This window comes from Notothenia coriiceps, unplaced genomic scaffold (assembly GCF_000735185.1).
Source record: "Notothenia coriiceps isolate Sejong01 unplaced genomic scaffold, NC01 NC01_scaffold00000285, whole genome shotgun sequence".
Lineage (NCBI taxonomy): Eukaryota > Metazoa > Chordata > Actinopteri > Perciformes > Nototheniidae > Notothenia > Notothenia coriiceps.
In genome coordinates this window covers 95,789-123,298 of record NW_011332986.1, presented here as the reverse complement: position 1 = coordinate 123,298, position 27,510 = coordinate 95,789, and the positions used below count along the sequence as shown (strand labels likewise).

The window sequence follows — 27,510 nt, the reverse complement described above, 5'->3', positions numbered from 1 at the left end:
GATACATTCTCTTAAAAAAGAAATAGACAACAAAACTGATATTATTTTGAGATTTTTAAAAACTATTATACAATATTCTTAATATATAGATTTTGTACAAAATAAAAGTCAGTAAAAGGGGCAAAGGGAGAGTGACATCTTTAAAAAACAGAGAAATAAAAGAAAGGAAAAAGGAGTTGACTCAAACAACTACCACATTTAGGAGTGACAAAGACCAATCTTTTTCATAAATAAATATAGGAAAATTAGACATCATATAAAGCTCTCGTTCCAATAGTAGGGCTTCGCTAAAGGTCTGTAGCATAGGTTAACATAACTGCTTTGTGTGGCCCATTTGCTTAGAAAATTCCACACATTTTCCACACAGAGATTAGCTGGAACCAGCGTGACTAAAAGCCCTGAAATAAAGGGATTTATCTCACTAATGGGTCCGAAAGTCTGCTCCGTGCTTGACCTTTGGCTGTAACAATACCCCTCGCCCAGCCCTTACCCCCCCATCTTTCTCTTTGTGTGCCGTACTTGGTGCAGACCAAGCGCAGAGAGTCTCCTTAAGGGAACTGTAGAGAATAGGGGTCTATCTTTCTCTATCTCTCTCAAGGCCAGTGAGAAACAAGCTTGAGACCCCCCCACTCACAAACAGAGACAATTGAGGAGAGCGCATGTGGGAGGAGGGGGTGCACGGTATAAGAGCGTAGGAAGGTCATACTGCACTATCGTTGAATCCCATCCTTACACTATGGATATTTAAGCGCGGTCCTTGTTGGTCCTTAGAAATTCAACAATACAACAACAACTACAAGACAACAGAATAAACACACAAAAAGTGGATGTGGATGGCTTGACGCAGACTCATGCCACTTAGATTGGCTGATTGTTTTCTCCTTAAGTCTCTCCCTTTGCACCTATTTGAAGCTCAGGGTATAAGCAGTGGAAACATGGGAACAAGGGGGATACAGAACACAGAGATTGGAGATGATTTACAATACGAATACACTACCTGTTTTCAGACACACACGCCCAAAGAGTATGGAAACTGAGGCTAATGATTGATTCCACTGCAACAACAGACTTTTGTTCTCTCCTTGTCTCCCATTTGTTCCTTTTTGTACCCTCTGTGAGCGGGCAAGTGGACAGTGACATTGGCCCCTCTCAGAGCAGGACAGCAGGCAGAGTGACTCGGCGTTAATCACAGTTTTGTCTCGCTTTCTTGGCACGTTAAGTCGAAGAGGCGAGCGGCTGCCTGATCGGCCGGGGTGAGAGATGGGAGGACAACGCGTTAGATTCTCAATAATGACGCATCGCTGCCGCATCACTTTGGAGATTAAAAGCAAGATGCTGAATTTCAATCAAGCCACATTAATGGCTTGGTGTGAGGAATGGTCACTTTGTCTCCACTGGCAGGCGGGGCGAGAGAGGGAAACTGGCGCGAGAAGCCCAGGTGAGACAAGGTGATACAACATTTTTAATTCACCAAATTGCATGCTAGCCGGTAATGATGGAATCCATTTAACGATGTAGTGACAATATGCTCTAACCGAAAGTCAAAAGGGCATTGACAAAATGTTACATCCAAGATAAAGTCAAAGCTCCAAGGACTAAATGTAAGTAGCCGTATATAACAGCGCTGATCTGTTGAGGATGTGAATGGCATTAGCGTATTAATGGTAAACTTGTTCTAGATCTGATTTCTTTTTAAATATGGTGTATAATATATTGTAATAATTGTTTTTATAAATGTGGTACAGTGAGGGATTGTTATACTTGTAAACTTGATTCTTGTTTCACTTAATTTTTTATAATGCTACATTTATACTTGGAATGTTTAATTTTAATGATTTTAAATGTTTAGTATGTATGCCACTATTAAATACTGATTTTATTTTGTCTCTATAATTATTGTCCCTTTGCTGTAAGGATGTCAATTTCCCCTCTGTAGGACTAATAAAGGAATTCTGATTCTGATGAAGAAGAGGAAACGTCTAAGGTTTTGGAAAAATATCAAAAAGACACTAAGGATATTTGTCAAAAAAAAAAAAAAAGATTGTCCTCACCACCTCTGAAAATGAAAGCGTATGAAAAGAGGAGTCCAATTTTAATTCAATGCCAAGACGTGTCACTTTATAAACTTGTGGAGCTTGTGATTTCCTCCTTTGTTGCCGTCAAACCCTGCAGTCACCTTACAAAACATGTCAAGCTCTGCCTGCGCTGCTCTGAGAACGCGTTGCACTGGGAGATGTGACCCACTTGCAATAAAGTGCATTGAGAGTTCAGTTCTCATGGTAGATGAGAAGCGATGTCGGGTGAGCACAGCTGAGAGATTGTCATCACAGTATAGCTGAAGAAAAACCTAACGTGACATGAGCTAGATCTCTAGGGGGGGGGCGGAGGGAAATCAAAAGAGGGTAGGGTGACAGAAGAATTGTCAAGTGTTGGTCATATAGTCGCTGTGTCAAGTCAGGGATGTCACAGTTGAGCACAGTGCTTCATGGGTAGGGTAGTTCATTTATGGTTAAGGAAGTGTTGTCATAGACTTCAGCCAGGCACCCAGCTCTGGTTGCTATGGGCTTGTTGTGGGCCCGTCAGACCGCTCATCCCCATCCCCATGCCCATGGTCACACCCATGCCCATACCCATGCCGATGCCCACCCCCTGGGCAAGGGAGCAGTCAAAGTTAAAGTCCATCTCCTCCGCAGAGTCCATAATGTCATGGAGGAGGATGGAATCCACATCGCAGTCCAAGCTGCCGTGGAACATGTCAATGTCCAGGTCCGCCGGTAGTCTCTCGTGGGGGAGAGGTTGGTGATAGCCAAGGTAGTTGCTACCAACACAACCATTACCAATCCCCTGGCCATGATGGTATGGTCCGTTAGTCATGCCTTGGTGTTGTGGGTCTGGGTAATGGTTGTGACGGGGGTGTGGGGCGGCGGCCACGTGGCAGGAGTCCTGGGGCATGCCGATCATACCTGCTGGGTTTGGGGGGAGGGTGGTGGAGGCCGGGAGGTGGGCATGTGAAGGGGGGCTGTACAAGAAGGGAGCTTTGTGGTTGTAGGTCTGCAGCTGATTGCTGTTTCCGCGGGGGGTGAGGGCCACAGCCCGGGGCGGTGTGTGGTTATGGCTCTGGTTGAGGTTGTGACTGTTGTGAGCGAGGCTGTGAGGTGAGTTGTGGTTGTGGTTAGTGACATTGTTGTGGTTATGACTACTCGTATGGCTGTGAGTTCTGTTATGGCTATGAGCCGAGCTGTGACTAAGAGGTCCATTGTGGCTGTGGCCATTGTGGGGGCCAGGGAGGTGGCTGTGAAGGTTGGAGCCTACTCCATTACTCGTTTGACCCATCATAGGATGGCTTTCCCGCTCCTGTCCCAGCATCATGTCCTTGGAACAGTACTGCTGCCTAGCTGGAACCCCTGTTAGCAGGCTCTGCAGGGCGTTGGTGCTGGAGTAAGCTCGCATGGTTCCAGAGAAACTTGCCGGCTTGTTCTCCTGAATGGTCTGCATGGGTGAGTGGTGGCGTAGCATCCCCATGCTTGTTGCACCATAGACGCCGGCCCCATAGGGGCTCTGAGCCTTCACCCCCGAGCTGTAGTGGTAGACGGGGGTTTGGTGCTTATGCCTGCCAACAGCTGAATGCTGCTGATGTTGCGATGGGTGATGATGATGATAACTATCCTCCATCAGTTGCTCATCCAGGCTGATGGCACCTGTCAGGTTAGCTAGCTGGGGCAGCTGCTCGAGTGGAGGACACAGATTACCGGCCCCTCTGGACGGAGAGTGGGCACTGGTCGGAGAGGGGTAGAGGTGGGGGGAGGTGGAACAGGACAGGCCACTCTCCTCTGGCTCCTCTGGCTCTCCTTCTGCGAGGATGGGTGACAGACGGCCGCTCAGTGTGGACGCTGACGAACTCGCCCTGGAATGGAGGTCCGTCCAAGCATCAAACTCTCCGTCTGTCCCACATGAACCCCCAGTTGCTGGGAGGCCTTTATGTGGTGGGCTGCCATGGTCGGGGGAGCCCTGAAGCCCAACCACAACAGACCCTGCTCCTATCCCAGGCCGGCCAACCCTTTTGCCCCGGACGCGGCCTTTGCTTTTTAGGTATTTGGTGCTGTTGTCCATGGAGACCGCTCGCCGGCGGGGAGACTTGCCCATCTTCCCTCCATCTGGGTTCAGCATCCACCAAGAACTCTTCCCTGTACCCTCATTCTGTACCCTGATAAAACGTGTGTGGAGGGATAGGTTGTGTCGGATGGAGTTCTGCAGAGAGATAAGAGAGACACACACAGTGAGGGAGGGATCAAATTAAATACACATCACTTATCATTTGTACATAAAGCACTTTTCGGAGATAAGCACTTCAAATAAGATATATTAGCATAAGATTCATATAAAATGTTCCAGAGGAATATAGGATTTCTTGATATCAAACGTTAAAATCAATAATGCACACAAACACACTTGTAAATCATTCAGTCTATATACATGCTCAGTCATAGAGAAATGTGCCAAAATATCGGGTCTCTTCAACGTCTATTATTAAATATACAAAACACACAGACGTATATGCACAGCCCTCCTTGCAATCAGTGTCGACTGGAGTCAGGAAATTGGGTGTGCGTTTAAAAACATCAACATGTATGAAGGAAAGCTGCAGCTGGCACATAGCGCGACCCTGTCAACCTCAACCAACCTGAAGCAACCTGAGACTCGGTTATGAGACACTCTCCCTATGTACGTCAATCCTCCCACTTTCATTTCCATCAATCCATCTGTCCTCCTCTACTTGTCCTTTCAGCCGGGCTGATGTAAGCTGCTGTGGTTGGGCGTACTGTATGTTTGAAGTCGGTGCCAGTCTGGCTTAGTGCCAGCCCTGTCTCTTTTGCTCTCGTAGGTTGAATGGGGGGGGATGTATTGGAAGAATGAGCCAGGAGCAAGGAAGGCTAATGGATGTATCCCACCTCCCGACAGCTACCTTCACTCCCCATCTCCCTTTCTATCCCTTGTTCTGTCTTTATCATGATCTTCTTTTCTCCTTTGTCACGGAGTACTACATATTTTCTATTTTTCTTATTTCACACACCTCTTTGCACACAACAGTCATTTTCCACTTCTGCTTTCAATCTCTATGCTTTCAATTATACAGTGTGTCATCAATTATTTTCCCATTATCCTCTACACTGGCATTGTACAGTCACCGAGTCAGTAATTCGTAGGATATAGTGTATTTTTATTATCATTTACTGTTATTTATCTCAAGGGTGCTGAATGCTTAAGGTTCCCGGAGTGCAGCAGAGTCTGTCGTTGCAATTCTGCTCTTTGTTGTGCGTGAGGCATTTTGACGCTCAGGAAAAAATATCAAATCAAAAGCACCTCCCATGGTTCGGGAATATACTGGGACAAAAGATTGTTTCAGATTGAGGGGTACTTCTACCATCTCCATTATGCTGCGGATTATTTGTATTCACACTGAATTGCACGGCGGGGAAACAAATAAATCAAATTGCGGCAGAGAACACATAAATGGGAGGCGCACTGAATTCAGGTGATCTGTGAATGCCTCCTTGGGTTATCTCGCTGTGACACCTCCGGCATTGGGTAGCCATGGCAACCGGGTAAACGTGCAACTGCAGAACTATATCATATTGTGTTGCGAGTCAAGAGAGGGAGAGATGGAGGGAGAGTGGGGGATGGGGGAAAAGGATGCAAGAGGAGGCGGTTGTTTGATGCTGCTGCTCCAACACTAAACAGCCTTTCATCTCGGCAGTGCAGGTCCGCAGGGGATGCCCGCTCCCCGCTTCTGACGGCTTCTCTACGTGCCGCGCCAACTCCCCGTCTCACCCCGGCTGGATCATCCACCCATCATACCACTCCAAATCATCCCCATCAAGTCGCGTACATGCCTGAATTAAAACATATGTAAGCTTTCATGCCGGTCGTAAATGGGGCATCTTTCAGAGAGCTGAACCACTTCATGCTGTCACTCTGTGTGACCTGTCTGATTCAAATCGCCATGTATCCCCGTATGAGGGAAGAGCAGCCCCATTGAACTTGGAGGGATTTGTCATCATCCCAAACCCTCTTTATCTGATGAATCCACCTGCCACAGAGATTTGAGAGATTTCGGACTGTGGCCAGCCACGGCATCATCATCATCATCATCATCGTCATCATTAGATGCTGGCTTCCTGTCGTGTACTTTTCCACCACATGTTATTCTTTGTCATCCTGTTTGTGTGTTTTACGATCTAATAATAGCTCAGGTTGCAGGTGGTTCAACTGTGGGTGTGGTTCTGTCCGCCTCCTGTTCCATGAGTCTGTGTCAGGGGCAATTTGGCCAGCCTATGCCCCTCACGCCCCCGAAACAAGCAGTCACCGCTAATCCCCCTCCATCCCCGAGTAATCCCAGACAATCCTGGGCTAATCCCAAGTTGATTCAGGGGCACTCCCAGCTGGGTGTCTCTCACAGAGCCATGCCAGGTCACCAGGGACACAGCGGGCAGGCCGAATATGCTATGATCCAATAGATGTACAGCATAAGGGAAGTTTAAGATGTGGGAAATAGGGTCGCTATAAACCCCTTATGGAAGTAGTGTTAAGCCATTCCTGATGTTAGTGTGTGCGCATTTTAGTAGATTTTTGTCATCTGATGTTAACTGCAATTTTGATGCCTCCATCGAATTAAACACCTTTACCCTGTGTTCTGTCCTTGAGGGTTGGCTTTGCCACATTTATACCCCTGCGGGTTGAATAGAATAAAATTGAAAACTTTATTATGTATTAAATATTCATAAAATGGAAATTCACTTTCAGCCCCCTGGCTTGCTGAGGCAGACGGATGAAGCCCACAGAAACATACAATGACAGAGAGGAACACACACATCACACGCCTGGGTCCAGGAAGCTGCTTCCTATTCAAATCATACCCCTTTAATACAATGGGCCTAGTGGAGAGGGTTCTAAATAATGAATGAACCGGTGGCTGGGCTTATGCAGAGAGATGCATTGCATGGTCCCATAATACTGAGGAGAACAGACAGATTCATAAGTAGAGGTTTGACTTCTTTGTTTTGTTATCAGGGACATTTACCCTCCTTCTAAGTCTCTAAACACAACTCAATCAGGCTGAAAGGGGTAAACCTTGACATAAAGTTAAAAGAGGATAAGGGGAAGAGTTTATGGACAAATCAAGCCAATTAAGGTGAATGAGCTTCTATTAGTTGCAGGAAAAACAATCAGCTTGGGTTCAACTCTCATTAAGACCTTCAAATCCTGATAGCTGATTTAGATATTTAGACAACAGACAACAAGCCGCAGGACGGCCCTCTCTGCACTCAGAATAAAAGTGTAGGCTCTTTTTTAACAAATCTGACATGTTTGGTGGACTTGGTAGAAAAGAGCCTTTTTGTTTTATTGCTTAAGAAAGGAGACAGAATCAGACAGGATTTTTTAGTGTGAATTTGGTCGAACAGATTATTGCCCAATTTGTGTGGATGATCACATTTATCCATAATAATCTCTTTAAGAACCATTTATAGCTCTTGGAAGTCTTATAATACCAATCAATTGTTCTCCTGTTTTCCCTCCCTTCTCTCATGCAAACTCAGTGTGATTCAGGGACTGGAGAGGCCCCTTTAATGTTGGTAATCAATGGAGTTTAATGGCTATCAGTGCTGAGGCTTAGCACACATCAAAGTCTGTCTGCCTTCACAATACAGCTCTATTATAGAGGCCAATATGGGTGCTCAATATGTCATATCCCCTCTTTTCACTCAACAATCTATAACTGCCATTGGCTTGTCAGTTGAGTGACTGTGCCCACTTGCATTATTGGCTAGTTGCCCAATGCATCCCTCTGTTGCCTCTCATGTCAGTCAGGCATTATCGTTGGGAGTATTTGAGTATGGGGGCAGGGGTTCGTATGTTAGGCCCGATGGCGCATCTTGGGTAACTCGACTGGCATGGGGGTAGATGTGCTTTAGGGGGCAGCAGGAGGTGGAGGCGTCTGGGGGTAAAGGGTGGGAATATGGAGGTACCACAAGAGGCCCATCCACGCCACACAAAGGGGTGCCCTCAAAGTGCCCCCCATCCCCCCCTATTACCCCCCATCAGAACCCACGCTGGGGTTTTTCCCGCTCACACACCCACACACATGCTCACACACAGAGAGGCAATGAAACAGGTCAAATGGTTTATAGGATCCATCTTGTGGCGAATGTGCACTCATTCAAACAGAACTGAGTGACGAACTAAAGCACTGTGAGTGGGGTCTGGGAACCAGCAAAAAGAAACCACTCACCCGATTCAAACAACCTCAAGGGTGAAGCAGCGTGGTACGCTTGCCCAGCTAAGAACACAGCAGCTGTTCTTGTAGTGGCACCGGGTAAAGCCGTTTGCCACACTCGACTGGTATTACCAAACCATTTCATGCAGAATGGAGCCATTATGTATTGTCAAAGGGTATCCCTCTATGGTACACATTCATTTGATAAGCCTAAATCAAGGGGGAGTAACAGAAGCACTAACTGTGTTTATTGTGATGCTGTTTTTGCCTGTGCAGAAGGCAGGAGGGTTTAGGGGGAGGGGGAGGATTCAACACAAGTAGTTTTGTTCAGCACAGGAATGAGTTTTGTCAGCTAAGCCTGTCTCCAGGCTATTGGTGGAAATTAGCGCCGGCTAAATATTCGCTTTCCATGATTGATGTCACGGCTCGCGTTGTCCCTTTGAAGGGAAATAAAGAATTTAGAGCCATGTGGATTAATAGGGACAGGGTTGGGGAATTTTGTGTGTCTGAGGGGGACTTGAAGAGGGACTGAAGGGCCTAATGGCTGCACAGATATGGCCCAATGGAGCTGAGACGATATGGTGTATCAGAGAGTGAGAGAAGACTATGTGAAGACATAGTGAGACTATGACAGTGAGTATAAGAAAGAAAATTGGAAAATTGTTTGTGTGTATGTGTGTGTGTGAGAGAGAGAGAGAGAGAGAGAGAGAGAGAGAGAGAGAGAGAGAGAGAGAGAGATGTAGCCATTTGCCTGAGAAGCCCGGAGTCAGATGATTAAAATCCCTTTAGGAGGCTTCTTTAAGAGAGACAGATGGGCAGACGGGCCTGTTTTTGGAATGCAATCAAATTGAAAAGATTAAAAAGGAGTCTCTTTTATTAGGAGGTGAGAAACAGTTACTTCTCTGCCACATGCCATCATCGCCTCCACAGCAGTGGTCACGACTGCATTGGCATGCGAGGCACATTACAGCTCTTATTGGAGAAGAAATAAACCTGGGATTAACAATTGTATCTCAGTGTATAACTGTGGGGTCTGCTAAGGATTGACAGCATTTTCTAATTTCTTGTTGAATAAATATGATTTACAGGAGAGAGACAAAAACTTCAGGCTATGATTACTTCAAGAATCATTACAGAAAAAGGCTTCAGTGAACCGGGTTAACTCAATCATTTCCCTCCAATATCTGTCCTATTATGGACAGAACTTTCCCTTGATCTCAATGACGAATCTGAACAGGTACAATTCAAATATGCATTTCCTCGGCTGCGATTGCACTTGAATAGACCGAGTTTCAACAGTGGAGCGATTCAAGCACTGTGAAAGGTGCTCTGTATTCGACCCTATTATTCCACAACACTGCAGGAGTGCCATTTATAAAAAGGTTTAAAATGGAAAGCAATAGTGTGGTAGTGTGTCTGCTAGCCTCAGATCAGGAAGTGGCTGTGGAGAGGGGTGTAATGGAGTTGGTAGGGGATTCCTGTCTGACTGTGCACTAATTGCATCCAATGGCAGGCGAGTCATCAGCCGTGCCCACTCTGGCGCCAAGGGAAGGATTGGCATTGGGGGCAGGGTGTGGGATACAGAAGGGCTGCTGCAGCTTTGGTGGGTAAAAATAGATGCTAACAGATTAGTGGAGCATCTGAGACCCGGACAGGGGATCGGAAAATCAGCTCGGCTGATGCCAGGGACAGCTGAGTGTTTCCGGTGGGCGCAAAGGGGACACAATCTGGGCCTCACGTCTGACACCCACGCACCAAACGGGGGAGCCTCAGAGTGGGTGTGCGCATAGGGTGTGGTTTTTCTACTTGGACCTGCAAGGTAGGAAGAGCTCGCGCCTCCCACTGAGGATTCACACAACAGGTGTTTGGGCTCGGCCACCTGCGGGGCTGGCCGCCTGCTCGCACTTCACACCTCGTCTAGGGAGCAAACTAACATTTTCCACTGGGCCTGCCATGCTTTTCTTAAAGACCAACACGTTTCTGGAGAGGCTTTTACAGCTATTTTTATAAGATCTGCATGATATACGCGTGCACAAGTCAACCTGCATTAATGCGAGCGCCTGTGTGTCTATATTTGTGTATCAGCCCATTTAATAGCCAACAGGCACAGTGTGGATTTGATTATATTGAAACCTCCCTCTGCTGTATACAAAGAAACTGTCGGTGGAATCAATGCAGGCCCGGGCTTTTTTCACACTTTGCCTCCACATAATCTCATTCATAACAATGAGAATCTCATTTCCCACATTCTAAAGGTCAGTGCACACTTCTGATCACACTTTAATAAACATCATTCTCAGCATTTAATTTAATTTCAGCAGAGCAGGAAACTCATAGGCAGCCATGCAAAATTCATCAGATCGTCCCTTTAATTGTTTCGCTTTCACAGTACAGAGAAGAATGACCACAATCACGGCAAGGAAAGAAATAATGCACCAAGATGCACGCGCGCACACACACACACACACACACACACACACACACACACACACACACACACACACACACACACACACACACACACACAGACCGAGAACAGATAGGTAGAGTCAGTCAAGTGACAGTTTTTGTTACGTTTTAATAAAATAAGCTTCACGATTTTTTCTTGGCACAGCACCAAGTCGTGGCTCCACATCTCTTCGTCATCACACATTTTAACTCTCACCTAAATTGGCAAACTGTACCAAACAATCACACAAACATTTCCACACACACACACACACCTATGCACACACTCTCTCCCTCTGTCACACAAGTACATTGCGCACACATGCCAACATGACACAAAGCCTGGCACACCGGGCACACTCATTACCGCAATGCCAAGCTACCAGTTGCTAAGGAGACCTGTGGGAGAGGGAGGGTTCCTTGTTGTTGCCATAGCAGCCGGCTCGCTCCCTGCCAACCCTCTCCCTCAGGGGAGAAACAAGGCAAGAGGTGGGGGGGTGAAGTGGGTAGAGGTAGGGGGCAGCGGTTTAATAGGGCTATGAGGTGCAGAGGAACTTCATTAGCCATCAGTGTGCGTCTGCTTCCCATGAATGCAGACCCACATGCAGCACTTCAGCCCGCAGACTCCCACTTACTCACGCACAGCCCATAGACTCTCACTTATTCGCACACCTATACGGGGAAGATGAAGAATGGCATGCTCTGAATGAAAAGCGGGGAGTTGGCAGTGAGGGTCGAGTATATGTGTAGGAGGGGGGGGGGAGGTTGAGAGGGCAGAGGTGGGTGAAGGATGGCGGAACAAAGGAGAGTTAGAAAGAGTGGTGGATGTAGGGGCCCACTTGAAAGAGTGGTGCACTCTTAGGTAGTTAAGGCTGCATGAAAGCAGTTCCCTCTGTAACTGCGCCCCCTCCTTTCCAACCTTGACCTTCAGATACAGCCTCCATTTTTCAAACAATAGAATAGCTCCATACAGCCAAATACTTATAGCACACTGTACATACTGTAAGCTTTCTCTATAGAACATTCAAGTGCACGACAAAGCAACTGTTCCTCCGTAAAGCCACTGAAGCTTTTAAAAGCCGACTGGAAGCTGTTTCGTGATTATTTATTTTACCTATGAGTCCATTGTAAAGAATGCAAATTGGAAATTCAGTTAAGATGTTTTCCATTGTTTTACTTCATTTGCCGTTATAGATTGCTTTATAAAAGTTTGGCATACAGACTTACATTTCAAAGCACTGTCAGGAACTCTGCTTGGATGCATATTGACATATCCTTCAGCTTCTGTTGTCAGATAAAAGATAGTCATTTTAATTGTGAATGATATGAACACCACTTGTTAACGGAGATGTTGGAAACGCTGCTGTAAGATTGACAAGCTTTTGCAAACACAGCCAAGGCGCCTCATCTCAGCCAAAAAATTTCCCTGTGATAATAAAGTTTTATTAAAGCAATTCAATTGTCAATAAATGTATTGGTTTTTAATCATCTTAATGTGGCAGCACAAAAGTACCATTGGATAATAGACACGAAACAATGAGCATCATAGTTTTCAGATTAAAACACTCAAATCAACTCACTTTGATTTGGATGGAATAAAAATATAGAGCAAATCGATTTGTATTTGTTTGTATTCACCGCCCCACCCAAGACTCCTCACAAACTTGAATGAATTTGAAAAATCTGACTGTGTATCAAAAGTTTCACACAAAAGTGGCATTCATTTTGTACTGCAGTTCTATTTGAATTGCCACCCATTATAAATGCTTCATTTATGCCGCAAATAACATGACAATTACATGCATGAGAAAAAATGACTACTTCCCTTGAAAAAGAAAGGAAAACATCTCCAGATAACAGAACTAGATTTTAATATTTTTCAAAGAGATTGGCTGTTGGTGATTAAATCGGCTTTTGAAAATCTGGAGAGAAAAAGATGTGTTTCAAAAGAATGTGCGTTGGTGTGGACCTGACCTCAGAAACAGGATGCTTGTGAAATCATTGAGAAGCGACTCCTGCTGTAGGGTCAAAGTGACTTCTGTATTCAGGAGCAGAGCTGCTTTTATTGACTGCCTGATAACCCACGATGCTCCTGGCTGCCTCAAATTCTCCTACTTTAAGTAGCAGTGTATAGTATGAACAAGGGGAGAGTATTGATTGGGTCTGAATGAACACTGTGTGGTTATATACGGCTAAGAACACCACTCACCACCCCTCTAAAACCTCTGATACCCCAACCGGAGCTTAACCAGGGCTCGTGAGGAAAGAAAATTGAAGGATAGCGAGTGAAAGACACTACTGTCAAACTGAGAGGAATGAGGATAAGGGGGGGGGGGGACCTATCCCCTCGTCGTGTCCTTCGGTCCGTACGTCTCCTACGTCCCTCCGTTTTCCCCCCCTTCCCCTTCCTCGTCTTCGTGTTTCTTAGTAAACTAAAAAGAAGACCGAACTTAAGGTACTAGTTTGTAGTTAGGGTCGTCATGTGTGTGTGTGTGTGGTGTGGGGGGGGGGGACGTGCATCCAGATTCTCAGTGTGTGTGTGCAATAAATAGAAATAGGGGGGCCAATGCAATGTAAGTTGTCTGAGAGAGGTGGAGGGAGGGGGGCATTGGGGAGAAAGGGGATGGGTGAAGCTCTCTCTCTCTCTCTTTAGCCTAAGAGGGCCAAACTTGCTCTCAGCTCCTCGACGGGAGACGCTGAAATATTAATCGCCACGCTCCAGCCGCAGACTAGTGAACACAATCGCTTCAAACTCCCACCCTAATGAGTGTGTTCATGAATGGCTAATGTGCACAGATGGGGGGCTGATGACTGGATAGTTGCATCGTCGGGGTGAGTGAGGGAGAGGGAGAAGGGGGAAAGTGAAATTTCGGCGGGCGTGTTGAGGGGGTGCAGAGGCATGCCATGACCTTTTAAGATCCTCCTGAAAACTTAATTAAGACTAGCCCCACGCTACTCTCCCTTTCTCTTACTCCCTCTCCCACACACACACTCTCAATCCTGCATGCCGGCACACACACACATCAAATACAATTCTCTATGATCCCTCATTCTGGACCTCCCTCCTCCAAGTGCATGCTGACTGTTTACCCCCTTGCCCTTTGCACAAACCCAGCTGAGCAGCAGATGTCTGGGTCTAAAACTTCAAATAAGTCATGCAGGAACACGTCCATTTCTTAACGCACACATATCCCGAGATAAATAAAAAAACACCAGTCGACATTAAAACTGCAGAAGCAGATATGTCGTTCCTGGCCCCCTGCGTGGATACATCTCAGAAAGAGGATGGAACAAATCCACAGGGCTCTGAAGAGCAAGGTGAAGAACTCTTCCCACAGAGAAGCTGGATTTAAATCTGTCGGGGTGAGCTGAATCCTAAACCGGTTGCGATGGCGGGGGGGCGTGTATAGGCCATAGCGCCATCTCAAGTGGAGCTTGTTCTTTGAAAATGGTAATGCTTCACATGCATCTTTTATAGCAGAATCTGACCTCTTCCTCAACCCCGGGACACAATTTATCACGGCTTCCACGTACGTCACGTACATCACGTACGTCAGAAACATTTTGAGAACATGTGGAGGAATACACAAATGCGGGTTAACGCGTCCTCCATGCACTCCCCATTAACATAGAGGCCACCTACGGATTAAGTGCATTCAGCGTGCAGACGCATATACAGACAGACACACACACACACACACACACACACACACACACACACACACACACACACACACACACACACACACACACACACACACACAGAGCATCTAATTAGAGGAGTGAGATGCTGTGACCTAATTCCTAATCTCGCCTCGGCAGTAAGGATCGGAGCCTATGTTGGGATCGGTTGGATTAGGGCGGGAAAGTGGAAGGTGCCTCACAGAAAAAAAGTATGGGAATGGAGAGAGGGGAGGAAATGAGGAGACAGGATTTAGGAGGCAAAGGCTAACACAAATATGACACCATAATGTGCAGAAAAAGTCAATGTGTGACACTAATGTGCATCACGTAATAGCACAACATGCTTTTTCCCTCAAACTGAACTTTGTTTTTAGACCACTATGAAACTGCAGATTTGACATGTAGGCCATTGAGACTTCTGGACTTTTTGTTATCTATTGGGGTTTATTCCCCAGTTCCCTCAATACAAACTTGAGAAATGTTCGAATGTGCCATATGTTTCTGTGTCTATGTCTTTGGCAATGCTCTCTGTGCTGTTTTGTATAGTTACATTTAAATGTGGTGTAAATACTTGTCTTAAGCACCCTTTTTTGAATGCTGAATAAATTGTCTCTTAAGAATACTTATTTTTTATTATCCTTGTATGTTTAATTTTTTTGCATCTACTTTGTCATTTTTTTTTTTTTTTAGATTGTTTATGTTTTCACCAACAGATACCAAAGCAAATTCCTTGTATGTGTAAACATTCCTCACAATAAACTTGATTCTGATGCCAAATAATTAACTTACTGCTCATGAAACCTGACAATGTGTTGTTGAACACTAAGGCAACCATATTCTAGAGATGTTTTAAATTACATAGTATTCATCCTTCAAGATATTAATGTTGATATATGAAAAAAAAAATCACACATCTAAAATATATCCACTAAATGGATATCTTTTTTACATTACATGTTACGTTACTTGTTAGAACTTTTTGAATGTATATAGGATGTAGGTAAAGGTTACCTCCATGATGCTCTCCTGCATTTGGGCCACACTGACTTGAAAACTAGCAGCAGCAGCAGCAGCACCACAGGCTGCTCTCCCTCCCCCTCTTATCCCCCGCTTAACTGCCTTTCCTGCCAACACACTGTAGGCATGATAGAGGGAAACCAGTGGAGGTACTGAGAGGGAAATTAACCTTTTGGAAGGGACTGCTTTGGCAATGCTCTGTGTGCTATAGGAGTTCAAGATTTTACTCTGCTGCCAACAGGATGCTACAGTGCATTCATCATCCTTTGTGTAATGCTGTCATCTGAATATTTAAATAAAGTGGATGCAGTCATATGCAGTACATCAAATCTTCAACTTTGATGCTGTACCTGCAGAGACAAAATGATACGATTCTATGTAGCCTTGTATTTCTATGCGAAATGCAAAACTTCAAAATCTATTTCTTTTACTGCCTTCTCATTCTCACCATGTCCGCTTTCACAAATACATTAGTCATCAAGCTCACGGGCCAAAAGACAGACTGGTAGCATCATTATGGATCTAGCTGTACCCTGTGATTACCTTTCGATGGCCCGCGTCTATCCATCATATACAAATTCCTGAGGACAGATGCAGCTGGATGGAGGCATATTTACAGTAAGTGCGTGACTGTCAGCACCGCGGATGGGTTATGTGATGGTTACACACACACACACACACACACACACACACACACACACACACACACACACACACACAGGTCTGAACAATGGCTCTCTTGCCTATTTCCTTGGCTGGCCCTTTCCTGACACTGAGGATATGGTAAAGACAGATGATCCAACTGGGAGTAACACTTATGCATTCTGCGTCACTTCACTTTAGAAAGAAAAGAATGGCAAGACGGGCCGGCCTGCCTGCTCAGATTGTTTAACTGTGATTGATCCCTTGTCGAGCCCCGGTTACCCAGCACTCCCGTGAATGCCAAGTCCTGTTGAGAATTGATGCTTCGTTATAAACCAAACTCACAAGTTCTTGAAATAATGCATCAGCCTGTGAGTGAAAGCTGGACCTGCGAGAGCCAGATGTTAACCCTGACGGCTGCTGTCCCAGCAAGGCTGCACTTCTAATGATAGATCATTTCCCTGCTCGCTCTTCTTCTGCCTTTCTCTTTTGTGCCCGTGTGCACGTCTGAGTGACTGGCGCATGTGCATGTGTGGCCACCCTTCTACTCCAGTCAATCAATGAGCAGAGACAATTCCCCGAGTGACATTTACGGAGAAGAAAGAGAGCCATTTATCACTTTAGTTTTGGGATAATAAAGGAATGACTGAATGAGCCAGTGTGTGTGTGAGTGAGAGAGCAGGCAAGAGAGAGAGGGAGCGCTAAAGATGAAAAGGGGATTTCAAAAGCACATGAAAGGAGCAGGAGAAATGAGCGAGGGAAGAGGCAAATGAGTGATAAAAAGGCTACTTTGTGAGGAGGACTGAGAGTGTGAAATAGAACAAGTGAGGAGAGGAGAGAAGGCCGTGAGTGACTGACTGTGAAAAAGAGAGCACGAGAAAGAAGGGTTTGAAATAAAAAAAGCCTGGGGTACGGAAAGAAAAAAGGCAGAGAGACAGAGAAGGGGATAGAAAAGGGCTCTGGGCACAGAGAGAGAAAACGAAGGAGAAAGACGCGGAAGAGACGGAGATGAAAAAAAGGGTCCAAGAGAAAGAGAGAAAGAGAGAAAGGGAGAAAGGGAGACAGACGTGTTGGGTTCATTCGGGGCTATGAGCAGACTCGGAGTGCAGACCTCACACGGTCAGCATACTAAACACCGGACCCAGAGTCCTGACCCAGATTCAAGGCAGTGACATACCAATCCAATTGGGGATCGTTTCACCCCCCTGTGTGAGCATATCTCCCCTCAAAAACACACACTCCCCTTCCCCCTCAACCCCAGCTGGTCTCACAGTCACCTCATAACCCAACAACCTCGCCCCAGTCCTGTAACCTCCCCACACATATGCTGGCTCCCACACAGATTTGCTCACACATGGGTTGTTTTACACATACAAAAGCACAGAGCCACACATGGACAGCGATTTCGTTCCAAGGTCAGATTTCTTTTAATAGCTCAGGTGAGCAGACATTACAGCTCAGCTGGGTTCCTGACCAGCAGCCACCCGAGGTGACCTCCACAGATCCATCCGTCAGCCTTGGACGCATGGCACAGCCGTAGCATATCCACCAGCTATTAGCATAACAAGCATCTTTCTTGAACATAACTCTTGCTACTCCTCCCCTCCGCTGCCCTCCTTCGTTTTCTATCTACCTCCGATCAGTCAACGTTAACTACATTTTCTTTTGTGAGCCGACTCTCTCCATCACTTGCAAGGACCGCCAAGCTCAGGTAAACTGATAGACGGCCCCTCGTACGCTCTCCTTTCCCCTCCCACAATCCTTTGGCTCATGACAGCGGCTTGATGGACTGGCAGACAGGAGCGAGAGACCCGGGCGTGGCTGCCAGGAAGTGTCCGGAGATGGAGCATTGTGAAATACACCGTTTAGCTGTGCATACATCATGTCTTTCACAGGGACAGAAATGCGTGCAAGTAAACACACACATTTACACACATGCGCACGGCCATCAATCCCTTGCATACAGGAAGAGATATCCGACCAAGAGAAAAATTGAATTAGGAAATATGGGCACCGTGATTTGTGGGAATCGAGTTTTGTGGCCGGGAGAGAAATACAGCTTGGAGCACACTTCATCTTCTAGCGAGAGCAAAGAGGGAGAAGCATCTGTGTTGTTTATCTAAAGCCCCATCTAGTTACAATGGGCTGATTTGAAATATTCATATACATGTATGACAAGATCAGGCCCATTATGTTGCTCTCGGCGGGGCTTCAGTGAATAGATTGAATGGAAACCCATCACTCAGCGTAAATTATGAAGACAAGAAACATTACATAAGCCTATAGATGATCGTGAAGAGGAGTATTATTGTAGCCTAATATCAATCATGGCAACACACGTTCTATAGTGTCATCAGTATGATAATATGCTATAGGCTATTTCAAGGATAAACTTGCCATTATAATACATCACAAAGCATATACCCACAGCAAAACCCATTAGGCTTTCTGTAGTGTGCGTCATCATAAGACATTATATGGCTTTATGTTATAGATGGATCTGCAAGAACACAAATGGTACTTCAGTCATAATGAGCCATGAATCATATAATCTACAAGGGCTGCCATTCTTCTTTAGCAATAAACGTTAATCTTATGTTTAATCGTTGACAGATTCAGAAGACTTTGAAGGAAAAATGCTAAAATATTCAATTTATTATTATATTTAATGAAGAAAAGCCTCTTCTGGGGGGCTAAACTGCTCTTTTTGTGCATTTATCTCTGGCGAAATTAATTCCGAAATTCAGATTCTTGAAAAAGTAGCTTGTCAATTTTCTACTGATGAACCAATGTGATACATAACCTATTGTTTTATCGCTAAAACCTACCAAATCATGGAGTAAATTACGTCTTTGTTGGCCTACAAAACCAAAAATTCCATAGTGATGCCCAAACAGTGCACAGTCTGTATCTAATCAGAAATATATGAGGCACATCTTTAAGTACAAAGAAAATAGCATGTTTCATAGTGCTTTACGGCTGTTAAAGGTGTACGCTAGCATGGACAAGGCTAGCCTGAGGCCGTCTCGTTGTGATAGGGCGAGTACTGAAGGCGGAGGAGAACAGAGTGGAGAGAGCAGGCCCTGTGTAGATGAGGAGAAAAAGACAGAGAGAGTCGACCCAGCGTGACTACCGCCTGCCTGAGTGGAGCAGCCTGCCTGCAATTAAGGTGGAATCAGGGAGAAATCTGCGCAGCCTTGATAATGAGCCTCGTCTGAATTATTAACGAGAGCTGTTCCCCCGGGACCCGGGCTCCCACTGAGCCCATCAACCCCCCCCAACACACCCACATGCACACCCAGACACACACTCATACACTGATGCAGGGAAAAAGGAGAGAGAAATGCAGCCATAAACCTCCACTCACACGACGACAATCACACATTATGCACATCGACACAGATGAGCAACAAGCATGCTGCTACACACGGAGACCGACATTTCAAGCACCACGAGGTCTAACACATTTTATTCACACGCCAAAGTGAATATCCAAAGCCATTTGAAATACAAATAACAGTTCTGGGACAAATAACTCGCAATCATATTGAAACTGACAGACTTACATTTCTCTGTATAAAAATAAGCTACTTCCACGCGACACTTGACTGAATTTGAGAAATTCCAAATATATCAGAGTATCTCTTGATGTGAGGGAATCCTGTCCATTTAGCTTACTCTACTGATCAAGCATAATGACAATGGGCATTTTCATAACTGCATTATATTGAGAAATTGCATACAATTATTTTTCTAAGAAACAAGCCTGTTATTGTATAAGTCATTTATGGCCTATTAGTCATTTTGTAAATGATTAATGTTTATGAATAAAGAATGCTTTATTGGAAGAAATTGTATCTGGAAGTAATATTACTATTAACTCAGATGACAAAGATGTGTGATTGTTCCCTCTAAACTAGCAGAATATGAGCAATGCATGGAGTTGTTATTAGTATGGCTACAATTCACAGGGGCACTGGTGTCAACAGGATCTGGCTGGAGGGTTAACTTAGTGACAACACAGGGACTTTTACTCCCATTTTATTGAAATACGGGCATTGTTGCTGTATGCCTCGAGCTCTGTGTGTCTAGACATACAGTATAGACCCCCAAACAGAAGAAGACATATTTCTGTTACCCTCAAAGTTTCATAACATAATAAAAAGAGATGTGTTCTAATCACCCAACACCCAGGGCTACTACCCCCCTCTCTTCCCCATCATCTCCATGACATCTCTTACACAGCCTCAGAGAGAAACACACACCACACTCTGTCCCTGCAGCTGTGAACGGTTTTGCCAAAAAATCCACGGGCGCTTACCAAACACAGCCACGCCTTCCAAAATGAGCCAATCGCCGCGAGTCAGACAGGTTTCAAAACAGATCAGACAGCAAAACAGCACCGCAAACACTTGCTTCCGCTCTCGGTCAGCCCCCTCCTCTTTCAAAAAATGGTTCACCCCACGCAAGAACAGAGTGTTCCTCCATGGGTGGTTTGAGGAGGCACAAGTGTGTTGAGTATTTTTTTGCAAATGTGACTGTGTGTGCATGAGCCAGAGGGGAATAGTGGAAACCATCAGCCTAAATAGTGCAATGGGGAAATAATGACAAATTCTCTTTGCTTCTTCAGTATATGGAAACTTAATTAACTGAAAGGGGGATTTAATAATCTGAGAAATGTCACTAAATGGCTCATACATTGTTCTAATAAATGTGCAGAGCCATGAGTAATAAGCGTGGTAGGAAATGCTTCAACAGCTGAAGTTCAGTTCGGCTGAGAAGCACATCGAAATTATTCAACCCTGTCAAATTGGGAACTTGACGGTCTCATCCCCTTGTATTCTGCTCCAAAAGACCCAGTAGCTGACAGGAGTCGAGCTGAGGGAAATCCAGCATCGTTATCCTATTATCTCGGAGATAATGTGAGATATGAGATTTCTCTTATGAGAAGAGGCTCACTGCTTAAGGCAATCCAGATCACTGGCAGGAGACTGACGCCAAAGCTCTCTTGAGAAAGACTCCTCACCTCAATTGGCCCTTGTACCAAAACCCACTAAGACAGGAAAAATGTATAGAATGTCTGTTAGATGGATGGATTGAACGAGAAAGGCGGAGAGATAAAAGAGGAGATAACATGTGTCTGCTTGATAAAATCATAGGAGAGAGCAAAGTAATATCTAAGGGAAAACGATATTGTTTTTCATATTAGTGTCTGCTGATTGCTGTCTTGCATATTTGAATGTGTGCCCATGCTTTGGTAATTTGCATGTACATTAATCATTTTCAGTGAGAAATGAACTGCCACGGCTGCCTGCCTGGCGGCTGCAAAAGGAAGAGAGGGCGGTGAGAACGGGCTTCTTGGCACCAGAAACCCGGCTCAACCCGAATATACTGCATGAACCCAACCTGGCTACGGCTGCACGAGCCAAGGGGAGATGTAAGGTGCTCATAATCCTGGACCATAAATCTGTCCAGCATGCATCATATGCTCTCCTTTTCTGAGTGTGTGAATGTGTGTCTGTCGCACTCTTAAATTACTCTGCTCTCCTGAGCCAAAACGGAGGATTAAAATATGAATCAGCTGAAGTCTAGGATACTTTCCAGTCTCTCCAGACTCCCCAACCATCAACAAGCAACCCAAGCATGCATCTCACACACACACACACACACACACACACACACACACACACACACACACACACACACACACACACACACACACACACACACACAGGCAACTCCACACACTCAAAAAGTTTCAAGTCTTTCCACTTCATGCTAAGCTTCTGTCAAACACGCTCTCTGCTGCACATTTGACATTCATATCCCTCATATTTGACAAGTGTTTCTCCACTGCAGCTGCCGTAGCCCGTGTAGTGACAGGATTACGAGACTCTGTCTTCTTCCCTTTAAATCAATTAGATAAAGTGAAACTATCCTGCTCTGTTACAAAAACTACCTGTGAAGTCAGGGGTTATAGGATAAGACTTTACAGACCTAGGGATACATCTTTATTTCTCTTCCCTTTATTTCCTCACAGACTATCCTCTCTTTTCTGCAGTCGGTGTAACATTTCTCTCTAAAATTGTATTTAGCTCCATCTGATCAGATTGCTGTTCTCTGACCTTTTGCCCTGCTGACCCCGCACAGGCCTCTACCAAAGGACACTTTCTAAATAACAGTCTAGTCGCGGATTAAAGTGTCTGAGTGACTGCCTGGAACCCTTTGCCGACCTGCTGCGCAATCCCCTGGCATCCGACCGCCCAATCGCCAGAAAAAGCACTGTAAACACACGCAGGGAAAACTACGTGTGGTACAATAAAGCGGGAAGAAACAGACTCTTCACTTATGCACCGTAGTTGCAATTGTACACGCTGAAAACATCATGTGAGGATATCTTAGGCCTGCATCATCTATTTCTATTTAAATAAACCTAATACATAAAAGCATAAGTGAATGATGGACTCTTTTATCCCATAGCCTCCCCACACGGACATACACAAAAACGAAACCCCCTGAGCGTAACAATGGCAGCATCTAACCCCCTTGAAGTTAATGAACTTCTAGGCGCCTACAGGGCATTCCCCGCACCAAGTTGCCTTAAAACCCCACCATTAGAGGCATTATGAAGTCAAGAGCGAGACTACGCAGCATTCTCTGCAGTGACATGCTGTCAGACCAATCAGCAGGCCCAAACACACACGTCTATAGAAGTAGACAGCCCCTCCCCCTGCACTAGCCCCCACAAAGAAGCACACAACACTCCCAACCCTGACGCTTTGTTGCAATTGACATGTGCTTCTCCCACGCACAAATGCACTATGTATCCACGTGTATGTGTAGATATTTTTAGATATAGTTAGCTAGAAAAACATAAAAACTCTTGATATGGGCCTTTACAAAACAATAGCTAACTTCACAGCATCCTTCAAATGTTGGATGCTTCTAGTTTATTAAGAACACTGGGAAATAAAGGCTAGTAAAGTTGCTTTACATCTACAGTGCTGTCATGGTAAAAGATCGGGACACGGTCCTGCGTACACTCGCTTCCACGAGGAGGTGATTAGAAAGCCATGACCTCAGAATACCACGTCTTTCCTAGAAATCAGAAGCCATTAGGTATTTATAGGAGCTTAAATGGTACTATCTAGGTGTACAGGCTGCACCAAGCCATCCACCCCAACCCCCTGCCTGCCCGCCGCCTACGCAAACTGCCAAGCTATACCACTTAATTTCATTTTGTTTCATCATCAGCTTATCAACAATTCTTTTATCTTTTTTTTCTCCCTTTGCCTGCCACAACAACAAAAATAAAAACATACTGCTTTGCATCAAATGCTTTGCTTGTGCGTGATATTTCTGATTGAGATGAAAATGAAGTGAATGATATACAAGTAATGTTTTCTCCCACTCCCAAAGGCTGCTGTCAAATCTAATAGCCTGATATGATTGTTAAATTACAAGTATGAGTAGAGCACCCGTGTTGGGGGAAGGTGGGGGGATTTAGGGTCCTGGGATCATGGATTGAATCTGAACATGTGTTTTTATGAACCTCGTCAAACTTGCTTTTATTAGCTGACTTTACATGCTATCCAACATCTCTTATAAAAGAGATGTGTGTGTGTCCACGCCCTCTATTGCTACCAAGCTTCATGAAATGCATGTACATTTCTGTCACACTCCCAACTAAAAAAAGTCTTCAGGGCTTCATTATGTATTCAAAGTCCTGAGAATGAAAGCGGGTTTCTCATTTGATGAACCAAGTTCAATTAAAAGTTGATCACATTTATTGCAAGAGCCAAGCAGTTGCATCAGAAATTAGGCTTTCAATGTACATGCACGCATGCTGCTGGGGGAACATTTCCATATGCTATTTGTTTGGTTCCTGTAAGCAAGCTACACATGTGACTCCTAAGTGTATGTTTACATCACAATTCCGTCTCTAACCAAAACCAGGTCAGTCCTGTTACAGACATTATGGCTGCCTGCTTTGAACGACTTACCTAATGCCCCGTCATTACCTGGAATGGGCCCCATGTCTCGCCTGTGGCCTGAAATAGCCCCGGACCTCAGGCTGCCACGCTTAACGCCCCCCCCGCCCCTAATTTGCAGTTTCATAAATAGCGAACTAGGACTTTGGCACTTAAGATAAAGTGGCCATGTGGTTGACTCTTGGTGCAACTGCTGGGCTAATGAAACAGACCTGGAGGCGCACCTTAGGAGAGTTCAGGATTAAAATGTGTCAGTCAAGTGCTTGAGATTAGGGCTCAATGCCAAGCAGTGAGATAAAGTATGTTTGCAACAGCAACAAGTTTTAACATGATATGGAAAGCCAAAAATCTGAATTCATGTTTGGTCTTTGATCTATGATATTTAATAGTTCTGAGAAGGTAACAATCATGGGATCAGCCAACTATATAACTCAGGACGTAAGTATTTAATTTCGCTATGAGCATTAACAGTCTTACTGTGAAGTCCGGTTTTGTGGTCTTGCTTTAGTAAAAACAAACAAGGTTCTGATGACAGAAGATGCATGTACACAGAGCTACTGTGGAGATCTGAAGGTCTCCGATCAGCAAAGGTGCAACATGAGGACATGCACTGCCCAGCTGATCTTCCTGCCCCTTCTCCCTGTCCTCAGATGGCCATAATGAATAGAAACACGATGAGGCTTGGAGCAGAGGCTGATAACATGGGCAAATGTCCAGGAGGTTATTCTAGGCTCTCAGCCAGACAGACAGCGGTGGTGGACCGTGGTCAATTGAACACCCTTCTGAATATTTACATTGTGGACAGCATACCTGTGACCTCCTACTACTACTAAGTGTCCCACTGCTTATGTGTTTTTAAACTGATACGAATATGTGTGTTAAATGTACATTCAACAGTTGGTTCTATAACTGCCTCATTTTTTCCCAGCAGATATGGAAATTAATCATCAACAAAAGCTGTGCTGCTATGGTGTACGGATTTCATGCACTACAACGGACGCTGTTGCCCATCATGAGCTGATCTGAGATGAGCAAAGCCTTGTTACACACGCACAGCAAGTGACTACAGTCCAGTTATTACATTCTGCCATCGATGATCAATGACTGACGGCATTAATGAACTAAGACAAGATAACGCATGGCACCATTCATGCGTAACCGGCACTGAATCCCATGGTGACATGTGTATGGCAAAGGGGTAAATACAATCACAATGGATTATCGAATAGTAATAACACACGATAATATCACTAGACACTCTGTGATTAACCCATCAAATCCACGTCATGTGTTTTTACTCCTTACCTTCCAACCAGCTGAGCTATTACTGTCGCCCTTATCCTTGAAATAGGGCACATAACGGACCATCCAGTCGTATATCTGTGACAGCGTGAGTCTCTTTTCTAGGGTGCTCTCAATGGCGCGGGTAATGAGATCAGCGTAGGACTGGTTCCCCCACGCGTTCCGCCGCGAGGATTTGGCTTTGCGCAGCGGTCCGGTCACATCCAGCGCCGCGCCGGCCAGGCATGGGTGCGTCGCGCCTGTGAGTGCCGGGGCACCGGCTGGATGCGTCAGCTCTCCCGGTGTTCCGCCTACGAGCCCCGCTATGCAAGCCGGGACGTCCTCTGGTTCCACCTTGATGTTGACCAGTGGAAGACCCCCGCTGACCTCGTGTCCTCCGGGGAAGTCCTCCGGGCAAGGCAGCGGCCAGGTGCACGAGCGAGTCCGGCTTTGCGGCTCGAAATCCGAATCAACCTGATGAGCGTCCAATTCGTCGTCCCCCATCATCAACATTTACCCTTCAGTTTAAATCGGAATAAATCAAATGAAGAACAAGGGAGGGAATACCTCCACGATCCCCGTATCCAACTGTCCTCAGCAGGCTTTCACTGCACGTTGAAATTCGTCTTGTAATGTATTGAGCTTACACTCTGAATCAATAAGAGGCAATCCAACGGAGTAAAAGGATCATGATGAATACAAGCAGAATCACTGCCTCGCGTGTAGAGATAAGAGAAGTAATAAAAGTAATAATAATTTCTCGTCCATTTTACCTGAAGTAAAAAAGGGGAATACAATGCTTCTTATTTAACAGTCCATCTCGAGGCAGTCTATCTGAAACGCGTGTCACAGCCAGTCATGGGGGCTTTTCAATCCAGTTGCAGCAACAGATGATATTTCAGATAAGCGGCATATTTGCCAAGCAGTCGTCGATAAATCCTCCACGAGACAACAGGGGGAATGGGGAAAGAGAGGGAGAAATCACCAGAGCTGTGTTGAGTGCATCCACTGAGGCGATAATGCGTGATTACCGTGAATTATTAAATCTTCCAGTCTGCACGGATTAGGCTGGCAGCTACACATTCAAGTCCATTCAGCCTGAACAGCACCCAACTGTCTGCAATTATAATGAAGAGGCGTGCGCATGTGACGAATCGATAAATCCCCAGTCTGAAAATATAAAGAAAAATATAGTCCAGCGATCACATTTCGTATCCACTTGTCAGGTTGATAAAATAGTCCTTTATCACACCTCCTCTTGCTCCCCTATCCCCCTTGCCTTTTCTCACTGTCTCAGATCCCACACATGTTCTCATTTGCTTACAACTCGTTCCGTCGATGTGAACCGAGGATGACGCGCCGGCGCTGTAGTGGAGATGCTGCCAATTGGAGTGCGCTCACGAAATCAATACTCTCCGAACATGATCACAGCGAAATCCCGAAGTCCTCTTTCCCTCTCTCTCTCTGTAGCTCTACTCCCCCCTCCCTCTCCACAATCTCTGATATGAACCGAGAGAGCAAACCTCAAATTCTTAATCAAAACTCTGCATGATGATCTTTCTGGCAGAGCGTCACCCGGCGCTTTGTGTGCCAGCCTTAAGTCCAGCGGAGATAAAACAAGGCAATGTGAAAATGACACAAAGGGGAAATTCTTACATAAACTTGACAATGTTTTTTTTTGTCTTTAAACAAATACACCGTCTGATCTGCCTTTGTGCGTAACAAATTGTCCCGGGCAACGTGCGCAGCGTCCAAATGTCCTCCAGGGAGAACTCACCCCGCGCAGCAGGTTTCACTGCTGATTATGTGTGGGCTGTGGGCAATACCTTAGCCGGTATCATTTCCTATTGCCGATTAGACAGATTTAGTTCAGATTACGAGAGATTAGGTAACTCTAGATTTTAATCTGAGAGGAGTGAGGTGAAATGGAGGTCTTCAGAGGCCAGATTGAAAGATCATCTCGGGTCCACACTCAAGCCAAAGTGGGGAGGCGTAAAACACTTGCACATCCCAAATCGCATTTGCCAAGCCTCGACGCCAGAGACACCCTCCTCTGACCCATGTGCTCAAAACTGACCGAGGGGGATTCCGCTCTCCATCCCACCCTCTCCCCAAAACTGACAGCAGGGCGGGCACACTGTCACAGGTGCTCGAATCCCATTGGCTCTTTATTTC

The 27,510-nt window shown here is 45.4% G+C and overlaps 2 protein-coding genes across 2 annotated transcripts in view; both read right to left on the bottom strand.

Moving 5' to 3' along the window:
- On the bottom strand, nucleotides 1-26,660 carry LOC104959086 (forkhead box protein O3-like). The gene is made up of 2 exons (XM_010786972.1): nucleotides 25,360-26,660; nucleotides 1-4,248 (listed from the first exon to the last, which is right to left on the bottom strand). Exons 1-2 carry the CDS (start codon nucleotides 25,846-25,848, stop codon nucleotides 2,533-2,535), a joined length of 2,205 nt encoding a protein of 734 aa, XP_010785274.1. The 5' UTR covers nucleotides 25,849-26,660; the 3' UTR covers nucleotides 1-2,532.
- shmt1 (serine hydroxymethyltransferase 1 (soluble)) overlaps nucleotides 1-27,510 on the bottom strand; it is a 251,794-nt gene that overhangs the window by 165,400 nt on the left and 58,884 nt on the right. The window lies entirely within an intron of this gene.